Source organism: Maniola jurtina, chromosome Z (assembly GCF_905333055.1).
Source record: "Maniola jurtina chromosome Z, ilManJurt1.1, whole genome shotgun sequence".
In the NCBI taxonomy this organism is placed as follows: domain Eukaryota; kingdom Metazoa; phylum Arthropoda; class Insecta; order Lepidoptera; family Nymphalidae; genus Maniola; species Maniola jurtina.
The window spans coordinates 13325318-13343645 of NC_060058.1; the positions used below are offsets into that span (position 1 = coordinate 13325318).

At 36.2% G+C, this 18328-nt stretch overlaps 1 protein-coding gene across 1 annotated transcript in view; it reads left to right on the forward strand.

The window, feature by feature from the left end:
• LOC123880546 (SCY1-like protein 2) overlaps window positions 1-18328 on the forward strand; it is a 111591-nt gene that overhangs the window by 81140 nt on the left and 12123 nt on the right. The window contains exons 3-8 of the mRNA XM_045928720.1: window positions 4249-4473; window positions 8490-8657; window positions 12101-12221; window positions 15393-15488; window positions 16397-16542; window positions 17413-17543. Of these exons, the coding sequence (XP_045784676.1) occupies window positions 4249-4473; window positions 8490-8657; window positions 12101-12221; window positions 15393-15488; window positions 16397-16542; window positions 17413-17543 (887 nt within the window). The remainder of the gene's footprint in view (window positions 1-4248; window positions 4474-8489; window positions 8658-12100; window positions 12222-15392; window positions 15489-16396; window positions 16543-17412; window positions 17544-18328) is intronic.

An 18328-nucleotide genomic window follows, 5' to 3' on the forward strand; every position in this document is an offset into this window, starting at 1 on the left:
GCAATGACTCTGCAAACGTTCAGTTAAATTTTATTAAGTGGCTCGCCACGTTGCTCTCGCACTTTCTTAATCTTTGATTTACTTTTTCTTCGACTGAGGGGTCCGATTTCCTGCGTTTCTTATTCACTAAGTAGGTATGTCTTTTTTGAGCATCCGTTTTCTTAAGTCTATTGTCAGTGGCGTAACTATACGATAGAGAAAGAAGGTTAATCAACTTTAAAACAGTCAAAATATGACGTATGTTATAGTTACAAAATGAAAAACGGGGATTTCCCCAACGTAGCTATTACTAGAACAACCGCCACGAGAGAAATCCCGCGGCGAAAATAAAAACAAACAACAAAACCATGTACAAAACTTCTTTTCCATACCATATAACTATGCACTAACTATGAAACCTTCTATAATCGGCGGTATATTTTATCTGCAAATTTACCTACTTTAATTTTTTGTTTAATTTTTGTGTGTTTATAATATCTCTATGGTTTATAGAAAGTGAAAAACCGTAAGGTGTTCTAGTACCTACTCCTGACAAAAGCGAATATGTAAAAAACAGTTTTCTTTCAACAGCAAGCTACAAAACAAAAGCAAACTTATTATGCAGTGATAAAAGGAAAGCTCCACTTTGTCTCTCTCACTTACAACAATACGCGCTACCCGGTTCATTGATTCGTTCGCCACTTCACTTTTTACCATTTAGATTCCCATCTCAAACGTCCACTAAGAAACTTAGCTTCAAAAATAAGTGAAGTTCTTGTCTCACGTTTATTTTAATCAAAATGAATGTTCATTTGCTCGCAAAGCTTAATTTACACTAGAGCAACATAGCGCGTCATTGCGGCATGCCATGACAGGGCTGCACAATACAATAAAGCTTTATTTACGCCAAATTAAAAATAAAATAAAATAAAAATGTGTTTTATTCAATCAGACTTTTTAAGAACTTATGAATCATGTACCACTGATTCTGAATGCCTTTCCTAATCTCTCTTCCTAGAAGAACCGGCGAGATAATAAAATACAATATTATGCCATGTATAAAACTAATTGAAGTCATTTAAGTTAAGTTATTGAATTATGCGATATTGCGACACACTACAGGGCTACATGGTACAATAATTCAAAATGTGTTTAGTAATATATTTCCACATCACCAAACTTTTGTTATCTATATTTTAAGCATATTTATTTTGATCTGTCAAAAATGTATTTTGTCTCCCTCTCTCTGTGGTTGAACCTGAATTACATGGACGTGTTGAAAGAGCTCTTCCTTTTGTTGAAATATAATAAAATGTCTGGTGTCTTTGCCCGAGTGGATTTGGCAGCATAGAATCCTTAACCAAGTTTGGAAATGGCCGGAATAATCCACTAAGATCCCCAACAGAATGTAGGAAACATCGTCAGCAAATGTCATATTATCGTAATATTTCAATTATATCGTCTCGGCATAAAACAGATTATCATAATATGCTGCTTAAGACCGCAAGATAAATATTTCCATTTGTAGCATGCGGCATTGTTGCACTTTATTGATCTGACATAAACAAATATATAAAAGTTATAGTCTGTCGTAATATAATATTCCAATTCATAGCAATTCTACAACACAAAATTGTTTCGGCGTAAAATAGACTGCATCTGGAGCATAACGTATTGTCGCATGGAGTTCCGACGGACGTAAAGCAGCCTTAATAGAAAGCAAAAAAGCAGTCCAATGCAATTTTTCAACATCCAACATTCGAGAAAATCGAGTTAAGCTCATGAATTTTACACAACCGACGCAACGATTGCAGTTCACTCGTTTGATAAGTATTCATGCATACAACATGCGTGAACAACAGATTTTATTTCAAAAGAAACCCCCGATCGAATAATCTTGTTTGTACGGTAAACTTTAAAACCAATCTATATCTCTACGAATAGCAATCTAACTACAGAAACACTTTGTTTCAAATAATATTTAAATCAGATGCTTTACACCTACTCTATCCATGGACAGTAGGGTTTAGGGCCTAAACCCTTCTCATTTTTTTGTTCTTCTCATTAAACTTTAGGCTATAGTCCACCACGCTCACTCCCAGACATGCAGGCTTCCTAACAATGTTTTCCTTCACATTTCAAACAAGGTGATAAATATAGCTTAAAAAGCACGTTACTTCGAAAAGTTACAGGTGCGTGCCCGGGAATGAACTCCGGACCTCCCGAATAGGAAACCTTTTAACAGGGCTCTCTCCGTCACTCGTTTCCACTCGTTTCATACAATCGTAGTTCCAATTTCATTTGAATATTAAGCAACCAAAGTCCATGAAATTTTGCAGACATATTCTAGAAACTAATATCTGTGTCTGTGGTGTTTTAGATTTTTCTAAAAATATGTAGTTTTAAAATTACAGGGGTTCAAAGATTTGTATGTAAATTTTTAAGACCGCGTAACTTTGAAACCGAATATTTTAACAGAAATCTGGAAAACCACAGACATAGATATTAGTTTCTAGAATATGTCTGCAAAATTTCATGGACTTTGGTTGCTTAATATTCAAATGAAATTGGAACTACGATTGTATGAAACGAGTGACGGAGAGAGCCCTCTTAAATCTTGACCACTAGGCTATTACTTGTTATTAGGTACGCCATACGTTAACAGGGCACAAACGTACCTACCGTTTCTATGCCACGTTCGGGCGCAAATGCATTACCAATGCCTGGCAATTGCCGATCAAAATACATATCCGCCTAAGGGCGTTTGTGTATTAAATCGTATCGTTTGCGTAAAAATAGGGAAAAATACAAAAATCCGTCAAATACGAATCATAAAAATAAGAATAAATGCACACGCGTACATACGTTTTGTATGAATCATATTTTTACGAAAACAATACGAATTGAATACGAATGAGTGCACAAACGCCCTTAGGGTTGTTTGTTTTAGCACGAACCCAAAAAAGCAAAAAATAACCAAATTGCTGTTATGTTTTGTGAAAATTATAGCAACCTAACATTTAATGTTTCTTTTAACCGAGAGTAGAATTTTAGCCCCTGGCCGTTTTTTTATTTGTAAAAAAACATACCTACGTGCTCAATTGAAAATCTCTTTCATTTGGTCAGTAATCAAAAAAATGTGTTTTAATTATCAACACAAAAAATATGTCCGTGAAACCATCCAACCTATGTGCCCCAAAACCGTTTCATGAGAAAGGCAATAATTCGTAAACAATAATATAAACTTTTTTTAGCGTAGTAGAGCACGTCGAGTATTCGCTAGTAGATACAGTTGACGTTAATCTATACTAATAAATAAAATTGGAGTGTCTGTCTGTAATTTCGAAATAACTACTGCATATTAAAGTCATATGGTTATTTGAACGATACTATAACAGAATCACACGTTTTTAAAATTTTTGTCTGTCTGTCTGTCTGTCTGTCTGTTTGAAAAGGCTAATCTTCGGAACGGCTGAACCGATTTTGACGGGATTTTCACAGACAAGTAGAGGATTGACCAGGGAGTAACATAGGCTACTTTTTTAACCGACTTTCAAAAAGGGAGTTGTGTTTTTCTACCTATGTACACCGAAATCTGCGAGATTTCAGAACCGATTTGCGTCATTTCTTTTTTAATCGATAGAGAAACTTTGCGACATTGTTTCATAAAAAATTTGGATTCCAACTCCTCAATCCTGATGCTGCAGGGGATCTGACCAATCCACGCGGGCGAAGCTGCGGGCATCAGCTAGTATATAATAACTCCCTTGCACCCCGAAGCAAAAGTTGGTCGGTTAGGTATTTTTCATCATGGACATCAACATCCGATCGACCTTTGAGAACATTATGAAGAACTTTCCGATTTACTGACGGTATTTCCCTTCGCCGTTAAAGCAAGTGATATTAAATTGCTGAAATCGCATATTATTTATTTATTTCTTGTTTATTTTAAAAACAAATTACATACATTTAAAAAATTACAATGACATCATTCCGGTACATCATAAACCTGGTCGGGATATAGCTCCAAAAATTTAGAGGTGCGTGCCCGGTGATTGCTCAGTGAGTGGTGACTACATTGGCCTTCTTTTCGGGAGGTCGGGGGTTATCCCAAGCACGTTACACCTCTAAATTTTAAGCAATTTTCCATATCATGGTATCTGGAAAAGTTTTGTGTTCAATTTTCCATTTTACATTTTCCAACGCCCCTCTTACCTCGACTACAAAATGTACATTCCCAGGTGATTTTAGTTTCTATTTCCTTTACAGGAATGCTCCGTGTTTGTCTTCGATAAGCGCATTGCGGACAAGGTGTACAAGCCGAAACGGAAGGAAACTATGCTGGATCGAATAAAAGCCTGCGTCCTGCAGTTGGACGAGATGCGCCATCCCAGGATGTTGCAGATAATACATACTCTTGAAGAGGGACACAACACGTACGCCTTCGCTTCCGAGTCGGTGTTTGCAAGTCTACACAACATACTCGCTTGGCATGTGAGTACACCTTTAATGTATTTATATAAAAAATCCTGAGTCAATCACTGACTCTCATCAATGCCCAGCCCAAAACCTTGGATTTAGAAAACTGGAATTCTGCACAGAGGTTCCGTTTATAATGTAGACAAGGAACAAGGCTGGATTTTCGAAACTCGTACGGGAGTGAAGTCTCTAACCTATAGTTTTCTCTTCGTAATATTTATTTTATTTGTTGACCCCTATGAAAGTTACCCTTGTAGGTTTATTATGGAAATATGGCTATAAAAAATTTCTCCCACTTACTCGAAAATTACTTAATTACTGAATAAACATTGCGTTGCGTGCCCGGAAGCGAACTCCCGACCTCCCGATTAGGAGGTGGACGTCTTAATCTCTAGGCTATCACGACAAATAGTTATACACAGGGAATGATGGTTGTTAGTATTATTGATTTCCATCAGAGAATTCACATAAGGCTATTAATAGAACAAACCCCTACAATCCAATGAGCTATGTTTAGTTTGGTTAATAATATAATGTACAAGACGGGCTGGAGATCCAAGGCTGGAGATGATGATAGAATAGAATAGAATAGATTTTTATTCAAGTAGACTTTTACACGTGTTTTGAATCGTCAAAATAATTTACCACTGTAGTGATAGTGATTTATTGAGTAGAATAAGAAGACATGCCTCATAGGTTGACCATCAAAAACTGTAGGTAAAATGGTACCTCTTTTGAATAAATAGTTTGACTTTGACTTTCACTTTGACTAGGCTGCTGTATAATGACGTGCTGGCGACGCAGGAGGTGCCATGCCATTGGCATGAGAACCCCCAATTTACATCGATACAGCTACCTCCTTGCCAAATTAAAATCAATGAAACTATGAAAGAGTAATAGACACACAAACACTTTCGCATTCATATAATATTTATATGGAAGTAAGGATTTGGATCTATAGGTTGGTTTATGGTTAGTATAGAGCTCCCTGTTACGTAATCCCATACAAATAACAAAGACAAAAACTCAGTGGCTGCGAACCGTTTTAGTTCTCAACCAAACTTCTCTCCGTGGAAAGGTGATCAAGGAATTCAGGAGAGATATTCTGAACTTTCAAAAATTGCATAGCTACATTACTGTGGATGTAATAGATAAATAAGTTGTTAAAATCAACACGTACCTACTGTCCAGGTATTAAAGACAGGTATACTATGGCTATTAACTTTAGGAGACAGTAGCGATAAATGTGAGTATAATCCTGAGTACTTGGTAGTTTTACAACAGTGAATAGGCCTTCATAAAAAATAAATCAATTTTGTTGGCTATAAAAGTTGAATGTTTCGAATAGTTCTAAAACAAACTGCCCTAATAAAAAGGTCCTTTTCAGGGACAAATAATAGAGGTCGGAAAGTTTCTCCATCCATCGTAAATACTTACCAACGAAGGTAACATTTTAATCCGGTTCGCCGTAATAAACCATTTTTATTAAATTCATAAATGATGATTCTGTTCTTACCCGAAAAGGCGAAATCGGGCCAAAAAATCCTGCAATGCACATTGTTTCAACCGATAGAGGTCCACTGCTAAACATTTTCATTTTTTAGGATCTTCAAGGCTCTTTCAGAATTTTAGAATAGTCTTGTGCTTCTTGTATCCAGTGGCTCTCAGCAACTTAGCTCGTCCATTCTTTTAGGATAGGTTTCCAGACGCTTCGTATTCCGTGACGGTAACGTTCCGTGTTGTCTTTACAGCACCTTTGGACCCCAATTTTTGAAAAATCCTCGAGAAATGTGCTTGTGCAGCTTGGCGCTTGAAATTTAAAAAGAAGTGAAGCGAATCATTGGAGAAATAGAAATATTTTATTGAAGTAAACTTTGAATAGTTAAATGCATTTATCATCATGCAGGCTCGGATTGACTTTTTTACGGAGAAGAACCAGCAAGAAACTTGGCTATTTATAGAATACGCTGCCATTATGACTATTGAACGAGAAAATAATAGACAAATATTTGTTTCGTACATCTTCTTTTTAATAAAACACAAAAAATGTTTCTACCTTTGTCCTGTATAGACTTTGAATGTTTGAAACCATCCAATTGATATGCCCCAAAGGCTTTCACTAGAAAGGCATTCGAAGATGTCTTTGTCTTTTTTTTGCGTAGTAGTGTGCTACTACTACGCCGGTATCCGTAGTTTTCATAAATTTACATGCTTAAATCCATATGCTTCAATATTGTAGACAAGAATTTCGTAATATGTCTCTAGGGTGCTGCTGGATTGAATGATTGATTGTAAGATGCTTAAAAGCCTTTGAGTGCACAACTAATGGTTTTGGCCCACAATGGTTCCTGGCTCAGCTGAAGCACATTTAAGGGTTCAAACCTCATCAAGGTTTTCTTGAAAGCAAAACGTATTTTTGTACCTTCCTATCTTAACCTACCTAGATTAAGTCATGTTTATATGGGTCCTTGACCTGAATTTTTTTTTTAATTTAAACAACTGTGCACGTGGAGTCTCACGGACTCTTTCCCTTTGAACCTGTTTAAAAGAGCCTTAAAAATACGTGTCACTTGGATGAATTAACAATATTCATACAAGATGTGTCTCTATTACTTACACTTAGGTTATCACTACTCATCACTATCTATAATATAAATGTATAAGCGTGTTTGTTTGTTGGTGTATTGGTTTGTTGGTTTGCTCTTTATAATCACGTCCCAACGGGGCAATTTGATTGGGGTGATTTTTTGCATGGTTATATTTAGAGATCTGGAGAGTGAATACGCTTCTTATCCAAAAAATCAAAGAGTTCCGTCGGGATTTTAAATACTATTCATGCGTATGAAGTCACGGGCGTCAGCTAGTTAATAATAAAAAACAAAGCAAAATATTTTTATTTTTTTAACCTTGGAAAAAATACAAAAGCTTAACTAGAAAGGATTTATTTAGATAGAGGATATTAATTAATTTTAGCCATGATGTAGGAGGAATCTAGAGCTTTTTACCTATCTGATTTTAGTACACAACTTGATACCTCAAGCCGTTTCGGATCAAAAAGGCCTGGACATGGACAGACAGACAGATAGACGGACTACAAAGTAATTTTATGAGCGTTCCTTTTTTCTATTTTGAGGTATGGATTACAGAATCCTAAAAATGATCAAAAATGCCCCCAGCACGAAAAGCGGGCACATTATTTTTTCAATTTGCTCGGTTGGCAAGCTCAAAAGGCTTGGTTGGTATGAAGTTATTATTTCTTCATAGAGCCGCGTTACCCGCGCCGTTTACTCCACTGCCCTCGCTCAAATAAATTGCTATTATTACCATTTGACTTGAAAACTGATATGCATCTCCCAGTACCTATAAATATATGTCTTGTAGGTTTACATTCCATATTATATAGGCTTTTTGAATTCAGAACGGCATAACATGGGAATGTTAACATGTGCGTGATACAAATAATACAGTACATTCAACTTTTCTTTCAGAAGTAGGTAGTTCAAGGCAAAATAATGTGATATAGAAAATAGAAAATAGTATATTTCACAAAAGTGTAGATTTTATTGAATTGAGAACTGACTTCATTTCAGGAAAAAGACGTTAATGTTTTTTCATCGAAATGGATGGATTCATTCACAGTCATACAATTTAGACATTATGCCTGTGACTTCGTCCGCGTGGATTTAGGTTTTTAAAAAACCAGTGGATCCCTTTGATTTTCCGGTACAAAAAGAAGCCTATGTCCGTCTCCAGGAAGCAAGCTATTTCTGTAACAAATATATCACCACTTCATAAAGGATAGGATTTTAAAATTTCCGTGGGTACTAGATATTTATTTGAATTTTTTTGGACAAAAGTATCTTATATCTGCATCTGGGTGCATCTCAAGGGCGGATACAGGTTACTTTTTACAGACGCTGTCTATATGGGCACCGTATTTCATCAAAATCGGTTAAACGAATGGGTCGTGGGAAAACCCCTGGCATGTGTGTATGTGATAAAGTTTTAAACATTTCTTTCGTTGGTAACAGGAGTCATCACCAATACCTCCCGGAGGTCTCTTGCCGATAATGCCGCATCCTATATCACTGGGTCCTCCCACCGCTCAGACGCTGCAACAGCACGGGCCGGGGCAACGACCGCCTTATGCCAGAGAATATCACTTCCTGGACATGGAACTGCGCTTTGGACTGCTGCAGGTAAGCCTACATCGGTTCTACTGTAATTCGCTGTCATCGAACACAAACCGGGTTCCAGTACACAACGGTCTAATAGTCCAACCTTCCGCGCACTTTCTACGCTAAATGAGTTGATTGCTTAGCACCAGAGCCTAGAGGTGTTTAATATAAACACAAATAGATATATTAGATGTACTATAGATCACGTTGCGTGCTTTTGACAAGTACAAGTGAATAAAAGCTGTTTCCAAATTGCACCGGGATCTTTTTAATGCTATCAAAACCTACAAAATTCGGCAAGTCAGCCAGCTCTGACCACACCTGCAAAAAGCGTTAAAGCAAGTGATATTTAATTGCTTAAAATGCACAAAACACAACATGTCTGTTAAACTTACTTAAAACGTCCCTTTGCATCGGGGGTTAAAAAATAAAAAGGGAAATATCGTGCAACGTGCCTTTTATGTGGCAGTATATGCGTAGCCTCGTAGAGCCGTTTAGATCACCCATTCTACACCCAGCCTTTGTGCACCCATTCAATCTCACTAAACGTGTAATGTTGTTATTTCGCGTTGTTAAGCTCCGTTTATCGAGAAATAAACTTCACATTTTACAGCTATAATTTTCACCCCTGTATTGTTATTGACGATAGAGTCACATGGGGTGTAATGGGCCGCACTAACATCTTTTCGCCCATCAACCTCACCACAGCATCGCAAGCCGAGACTTATTCCTGAGATTTTGCTCAAAATTAGCAGGAATAGTAATTAATATAAAAGGAACATAACCAGATAATGAAGGCGCAATGTTATTTAGTATTGTTGAATACAAAAATTAACATGGGCAAAAATTACAAGGTTCCTTTCAACTTGCAAAATTTGGCAATAAAACTTAATTAAATAACAAAATAAAAAATAATTTATAAATGTCTCTGACATCATGTCAGGGGAAGCAGCGACACTTGTCAAAATGGCAAGAAAACCTCACCTGGCCGTGATGCACCCTGCCAAGCAACGAACGAGGCTCTGAGGTACTTACTATACAGTACCCCTTGGAGTCGTGGAGGTTAAAAGGCAGTAACACTCCACACTAAAACCTGCACAACTTGGCAAAACCCCTGTGGAAAAACAAAAGGAATGATACTTTATCGGATAGGGCAACGCTTCATAACTACCCGCAGGCACACCACCCTAAACCTGCGATAAGTAGGCAAGGGCTACCAAGTAAAATACGGGGGCAGCCAAAGGCGCTAGTACAAAAGCTCCGCTTTGCCACATGGATCATTGGCTCTCTAAGTAATACTTAAGTGGGCAGCAAAATGTAGGAAAGCGGATTCTACCTCAGCGTTTAGTCTAAAGAGTCAGCGTTTAGTCTATGGATTCCCTCGTCACACCATTTGAGCGAACTGAATAAATTACCTATTGCTACTACCGGAACACCGGCCTGTCTCAACGTGATTTGTGAGTGAGTAACCGTGCGGTTGAGGTCCACGCAACGGGACATCGACCAATACACACATGGACGAACAAAACTTAAATTCAAACTAAATTCGCAAACCTCGCTGCGTTTGAAAAAAAAGTTAAAATTCTATTTCGCACTGTGAGATATTACGGATACTACTATTAAATAATATGCCACTACTATTATTAGAGCAAATTAATTACCTATTGTACACAATTGTACATAATAACAACATCGTATACCTAATAATAATTATTCCGGTAAGCCAAATAATCAACCAAGCATTTACGTATAATTAATATAACTGACTGTCGATTGTAATACAACAAAATATTATATAATAAGTTTGTGTAATAATATTATACAAACACCCAAATAGAAGAAGCCCTGCATATTAAATTTTTAGGAGTACTAGGTAATAATCTAAAATGAAAAGAGCACGTCGACATGGTAAGCCAAAAAATTCATAGATACCTATGTTTATAGATGTGAGATGTGTTTTATAGATTACGTAAAATGGCCTTTCAAAATATTGATACAAGAAAACGTTTGCTGTTACGCGCTATGGAAAACAGAGACGAAGTGCTTGGATTTCTTAAGTTATACGTAGAAACCCATAAGATATTAGTTGATTTAAGAAATATGTCTCTTCGTGTACAGAACCACATAGCTGTGCTCTGATTTTAGATAACAATGACATTATAAAGTGACGACTATGTATTGCCGGGAGATAGAATTACCTACTACATTTACGCCTGGTTGGCGAATACTTAGCGATAGGTTTTAAACAATAGTCCAGTTTAAATAACGTTTTGCCACAATTTTAAACAAACTTCCTTCTTCACTTAAAAGCACATTTTCACACCTCGGACCTAATAGATGGAAAGCGCTAAATGCAGATGCAACTTAAGTGAAACAAGTTGAATTAGTAAACAAACTGTCACCGTAAACTTTCTCGTCTGAAATAAGCCGCTTTCAATTAATTATTTTCAGACACCAGGTAGGAACTTAAAATTTACTTAAATATTCACAATAGGAACTTAGCTTTTCTTCTTTGTTAAAATTTTCAAATAAGTTTTATATTTTAGAGTTTCTCGGAGATTATTTTCGGGAGGACAGACTTTCCGGCTTATTTACTTACTTACTTAAATACGTATAATTTATTCCATTCTAAAATCACCGCCTTAGAACTTATTCTACTTAGAGAACTTGAGGATGGCAGACAGTACTGTAGATGATAACAAGACCTTGATGGAAATCGAAAAAGAAACCTTGAATATCTTGTTACCTGTTGTTACTACATTAGGTAGTGTGGTTTGGTTGAGCACTCAGCTCGAAGATCCGATAGGAGTTAGTTTCGGTGCTAGATTGGTGACCCCATATTGGAACGCGCAGCATTGGAGGAACCCCCTTGTTGGACCGACGATCTCAAGCACGTAACTGGAAGCCACTGGACATAACAATATAAAATCGTGTTCTGTGACGATATTTGCTAGACTCTTCTAGCAGTCGATGCTTACTAGTTCAGACAATGAATTTGACTTCATAGTTCATATATTAAGGATGGAACTGTCTTCCTTAGGGATAGAATTTTTGAAAACCCTTTCTTAGCGGATGTTCACATTATAATTGCTACCTGCATACCAAATTTCACCCCGATCCATCCAGTAATTGGAGCTACGTGTTAATAGATCAGTTAGTCAGTAACGTTTCTCTTTCATATATGTATTGAAACTAGTAAGTAATTAATAACTGAGACTAGAGGTCAACGAACGATGTGTAGATAAGTGCTACAAAGTCAATGCCACGTTGTAGGTGGGGCATTGACCGAGCTTTTCACGCTGTACAATGCGGGTTTGAAAAATATTAAAAGTATAAGGCAAATGGTTTTTGGTATTGGATTGTGCTTAGGTAGTATAATATAGCGCTAAATTTTCGCTAGTGTTCTAATTACACCCTCTATATGTACTATAGGTGTAGATGAGTAATAATCATGAACGTTTCAGATCATCGAAGCACTCCACTACTTGCACTACAACTCGCATCAAATCCATCGCAACTTGTGTCCACAAGTGATCATGGTCACCCGACGAGGCACTTGGAAGCTTTTTGGACTGGAGTTCGTTGGTAAGCATTTAAGCCTAAAGTTCCCTTTCCGAGTTTACATGTGTGAACACCATCACCTTAACGGTTTCTTTTAATAAGAAGAGATTCTCATCTCAGATTTGGGATCTTTCTATAATTCATAAAATATTTCAACAAATACCTATAGTACACGATAGATGGCAATCAGGGTGTGAGGCGGAGGGACGACCTTGCACTCCCGCACCGCGTTAATGCGGCGACTGAGCCGGTGTGTGGGGCTTAATTGCCGTGTCAGCCTGTCGCAAACTATAGGAAGTTTATACTACTATACTGGTAATTTATTAACTTCAAATCCTTATACATTTCTGTCACGAGGATAACGTTGTGGCTCTAAATATAGCTCTAAAATCCAAATGTCTAGACTTGGTTTTTTTTACTTTGATTGGTAAAAGCTTTCAAGCTTAACATGCTTGATTCGAGAGAAAAAGAAATATTTTTCAGAAAACTGTCGACATTTCACTGCTTTTCGCTACACAACTTAAGTTTCTGAATCCATCTGAGTTTAGACTGTGGCAGACACACACACAGAGATGACTGCATAAGTGTTCCATTTCTATTTTAAGTGCGAAGTACTAAAAAGAAAACCTATCAAAAAAACCAATTATTCTGCTTTTAAATACCTATTACTGTTAGAGTAAGACTCTATTAAAAGGGTTTAGAAATCTACAAACAGGTAGGTACCCCCATACTGTAAATAGCTTCTCATGATTGATTTTACGTAATTAATTAACTTTGGAGATAGACGAAATACAGTCGATACAAATATACAATAACGACTCGGATACCGTACAAAATACGGATTCAAGGCCGCGCCTAAGTCGGGATCAAATTTTAATTACTTTGAAAATTGCGTAGGTTCCTACGTAGACCGATGAGTTGACCTTAGGCAGGGATCGGCTATACCTACCGTCAATTACCTAAGGAGTCGATTCAGCTTTGCCGGGTGTACGTTTGTACAAATAAATTTTCAAATGTCAAACTAATGAATATTTAAGATTATGGCTTACAAGCTTTTATTTATCTTGCCGTGTTAGAGCTATATAACCACCACGATAAGTTTTCGTACATTTTTCTTAAATAAGCTAAAATGAACTAAAGCGCACACACTCCGGAATTAATCTAAAAATCTGAAATAATTATGGTCTATAGATATTTAGGTATATTTTGCCGAAAAAATAAAATTAACGCTATAACTAACATCGTTTTTTGATATCAACAATAAACCTCTACAAACAAAGTTAGTTTTGCGGTTCGTCAACAAGAGTGATTCTTACCGTTTTTAACCCCCGACCCAAAAAGAGGGGTGTTATAAGTTTGACGTGTGTATCTGTGTATCTGTGTGTCTGTGTATCTGTGTATCTGTGTATCTGTGTATCTGTGTATCTGTGTATCTGTGTATCTGTCTGTGGCATCGTAGCGCCTACACGAATGAACCGATTTTAATTTACTTTTTTTGTTTGAAAGGTGGCTTGATCGAGAGTGTTCTTAGCTATAATCCAAAAAAATTGGTTCAGCCGTTTAAAAGTTATCAGCTCTTTTCTAGTTACTGTAACCTTCACTTGTCGGGGGTGTTGAAAATTTTTAATTTACACTTGTACTTCTTTTATAGTACGAAACCCTCGGTGTGCGAGTCTGACTCTGTTTTATGCTTTGATGACCACTGATGTCATCAAAGCATAATATCAAAGATTATTTATTATTATTCGAGCATTGATAGGGCTTAATGAAGTATGTAAGCTGGTTGAGCCGGCATTGATTCATAAAGCTCACCTAATATAATCTGACATCGGCCAGTGCTGCCTGAGCAGTAAATTCAATTACAGTTTAGTAATGGAATGATAGTCCGGCACTAAGAGTATCGTCTAGTTGTAAAGTTTCATACAAAAAGCGGTAAGGTTCTTCTCCCCGTACATGTAGTCCAATTTTCATAATTTTTAGAAATGTTGTTGATAAATAATGAAGAACTATGCTCGTATGTTTTAATTTTAAACCTAAAGTAGCCCTATTTTTCTTTGATTTCATGTCACCATAGCCTAATATTTGGCGAATCGTCGATTTAGGATCAAACTGAGAGTTCCTTCACTAGTGAACTCTAGTATGAGTCCAATGAGAATTTTATATTGCCTTTAGGCAAGATTAATTATTATAAAATCAAAATCATTTATTTGTACAATTGCAGGTACAAAGAAGCTTCCTTTTATTTGATAGGCTACATTTGAAATATACTTCCACATGTTTCATTATTTTGAAAGAGTGGCCAGGCCATACTTGCGGGGCACTAAATTAGGCTGTCAGTTGTAATATATATACCTCTAAGCTCTGTTGATTGTTTACTTTTAACAATAACTCACTGGTTCATTCCAGTTTTTCTTAAGAGGTTTACATTGTGAGAAAATCTACCTGCCAAGTTTATCATTATGACTAATATTCCCCTTTCCCCTCCAATTAAGCGTTAAGCTTGTGGTAGGATTAGGTACTAAAATAGTATAACGGGTGTGGTTTAAACCGGCGGCGACCTTTCGGATTTCAGTCCGCTCCTTAAACCGTTGAGCTATCGAGGCTATAGTATAATAGTAATTGAATACGATTATGTAATTAGTTACAAGCATTACGATAGGGATCCAATTAAAGGCTCTAATTGATTTTAAACGATTCATACAATTACTTTATTCTAAGTGTATCTTGAAAGTAATGAAGTATCTATATGTTACTAATATATCTAACAGTTTATCATGAACAAGGCCTTCCTTGTAATGTAAATCAGTTTCAGATTAATTAACCTATTCACGATTGTTACTCGATATTGTCGGAGGCAGGAGATAATTCAATTAATTTGTAACAATGAGTTTGAAGACTGTTAAAGTAGCTATTTGTGATAAATATTATAGAATACCCACCAGATAGATGGGTACATTGATTTTCAAATTTTTCCAAATTAAAATTCAAAAATAATAAGTTAGTCCATTAGTAGTTGGCCACATGAAATTTTTGAATTTTGATTATTCGAGTAATAATCGGCTTATTATTCAAGTTGATACTCTTTTCTCTGGAGCTGTCTTAAGAGAGCTTCACAAAATATGCTGTAAAAAAGCATTGTCGCACTTAGGCTTCTAGTTCTGCAAAAATATTTCAAAGTAATAATATTGTCCACAGAGAACATTATTGGAAATGATCCATTGGAGGTGGTGAGCGTACCGCCTTGGTCCATAAAAGTGGCTAAGATAGCACAACCAAATTTGGACTTCTTAGGTAAGATTGGCATAACTGTTCTTATTACCTTCTCAGTACCCAATTTTTATTTTTTATACCATTTATTTACTGTTGTGCAATACCTAGGAACTAATGCGACACGGTTTATCTAAATGTTGCCAATTAAATTAACTTTATAATAAATTATCTACCTCTATTCCTCATTGGTGTAATTTTTATTCGTAGGCGTAATCAAATTAGGCATCAATCAAAAACAAAACGAAAACAATGAAACATCTTCTAGTAGCTAACTACGTAACATGTCAGACTAGACGTCTTCTTACGTAGACCTCAATGTGACTTATGCTTGATTTGTTTTATTTGTGTGTGCTAATAAATGAACTAATAATAAACTTTTTATAATTGATGTAATTTATGTTGATACACATTTGGTTATTATGATTGCTAAGCAAGCAAACTTTAGGGTTGTGTAAAAATAAAGAATATAAATTGTTTAAATTTTAGTTTAAATAAGTCGTCGTCGTGTTGAAAAAGTTTGGAAGTGAAAACTTCTAATCAGGAAAAAAGTTACTCTTAGAACTTCAAAGGGAAGCTTTCCACGTTACTGAAATAGCTTGAGTTTGTAGTTTAAAATTCACAGTCATTCTTTAATAGTTTACAAACTTTCCTATGGATTCTTTCCTTTTCCTTTATTTTGTTTAAGTACCAATTTTTCAATTGCAAATTCATCTAATAATTGCAGGTTTTTATATTTTTTAATTTGTTAAAATTAACGCTAAGTTAAGTTCCTGCTCGAGCTATCCTCAAGTCATCATCGTCAGCCTGTGGATGTTCACTGCTGGACAAATCTTTTTTAATGAGCCACCATACCCGGTCTTCTGTTTTCCTTATCTTATCATTCTCCACTATTTTCCACATGTCCACACTTCTTTGTCTGTTTTGAACAGCTCCGGAAGTCCAGATGAGCGGCCAATGCAGTATCCTATCGGATATGTTTTCATTGGGTCTGGTCATGTGCGCCATCTTCAACCACGGCAAGTCTCTACTGCAGACCAATAACAACCCAATGCTGTACTTGAGGCAGATAGAGTTTGTGAGTAGTAAGAAATTATTTAAAGATTTTGTTGATTTTTTATATTCATATAGACCTATTCAAATTTAGATCTTACGTCCATAAAGAAAAATTACTGAAAAATAGCCAATAACTGTTATTTATCACGTTTACACCTTAAAACTAACTATGATAACAATAATTATGACAGAAACTTAATTTCTGAATCCATCCTACTTTATATAAGCTACACGAAAATCTTAGAAATAGTGAACAACATTTTGATGTTAAACATTTTATGAAAATAGACACAAATAACCTTTGAATTAATAATTACAGTCTCCGAGCAGAAGAAATCCGAACCACTAAGCGTTTTGTTAATTAATGGTATTATAATTCATATAAATTGAGAGTGCCTGTTTTTATAGAATCTTATTTGGGAAATTAGAATAAATAAATAGTAAAGCCTCTGCCAGAAAAGTGTGGTCTACTGAAGATATCAATAATCAAAATCATATAATACATCACTACTAGCTGATCAAGTCCGTTCAATTCATAAAACGCTGATAGGGTTCTGTGGGCATGCTTATTAAAAGAACGTAATTGTAAATAGAAATCAAGAATTAATTTTATAAACAAAGTAATAATTTTTGTGTGAAGTTTTAGTCTTTCCAAGTTTACACCTGAAAAGTTGGATGGTGATACCTTCTTCAACTATAAGTAGGTTGTTAGTTTGACAATCACTATCAAATGCGAAAGTGTGTTAGTTTATTTGTTAGTTCTTCAATGACAGCAGTAAATTTATGTAATAGTTTGACTTTCACAATATTACTTTTTTACGATTACGGTAAATTTCAAAAGTGTTTATGTTATCGTGATCATGATTCGTATTGATAAGCTGCATATTGTCAGTTGGAACAACAAGTGAATGCGGTATTGCCACGCATCCCCGCTGGCCTTCAAGAAGCGGTCCAGAGGTTGCTGTCCCGAGACCCACACCCACGACCAACCACACAACTGCTGCCACTAATCAACTTCTTTAAGTAAAACATTTTCTTCTATTATCAAATTTCCATTCGATTCATCCTTGCATTCGCATTTAACTTCAGTTTCATCGCAGTGCCTCCAACATGCGGCTTAGGCCATCGGCTTCTCACAAAAAACTTTATCCGATTTTTTTTCTCAATAAATTGAATATACCGACATGCGCTCCAATACAATGTCACAGTTTTAGTTAATAGTTCTGAATAACTCAATTCAATGGAAGCTAATTGGATTAAGGTTAACCGCACTTTGGATGCGACTTTGTATCGTACCTAAACCTATGAATACGTCGTGCAAATTAAATACGTTACTAAGTAGGTGATATCATTTTCGTGAAGTCCTCTTTGGTGCGTGATGAATAATCTGTATTTTCAAGATAATACTCTTCTTTGATCCTATCTTGGTCCCATAACATTTGTGTCCGTAAACCAAGCTAATCAATTTATCTACATCCATTATTTACGTTCAACGCACGAAATTGTATTTTGAAATCTTAACTTGTTGGGATTTTCAAATACGCACGTCGGAACTACACGCATGTATAAATGCACGCATGTATAAACACGTACTCAGTCTGTGCGCTCCTATAATAGTACTTGGAAGGCCAGGATTGCGTGTCAACTTCCGTGTGTGCACGAAATGGCACCATCAGAAGTCGCTGAGGGCAGGTCGTATAAGCAGCGTTGAAGAGTTCATAGCCACGACACAACCACTCTGTCAAGAGTAAACGATTGAGAAGAACGAGTCAAATTTGTACAAAAACGCATCCAAAGTGTGGTCGGGC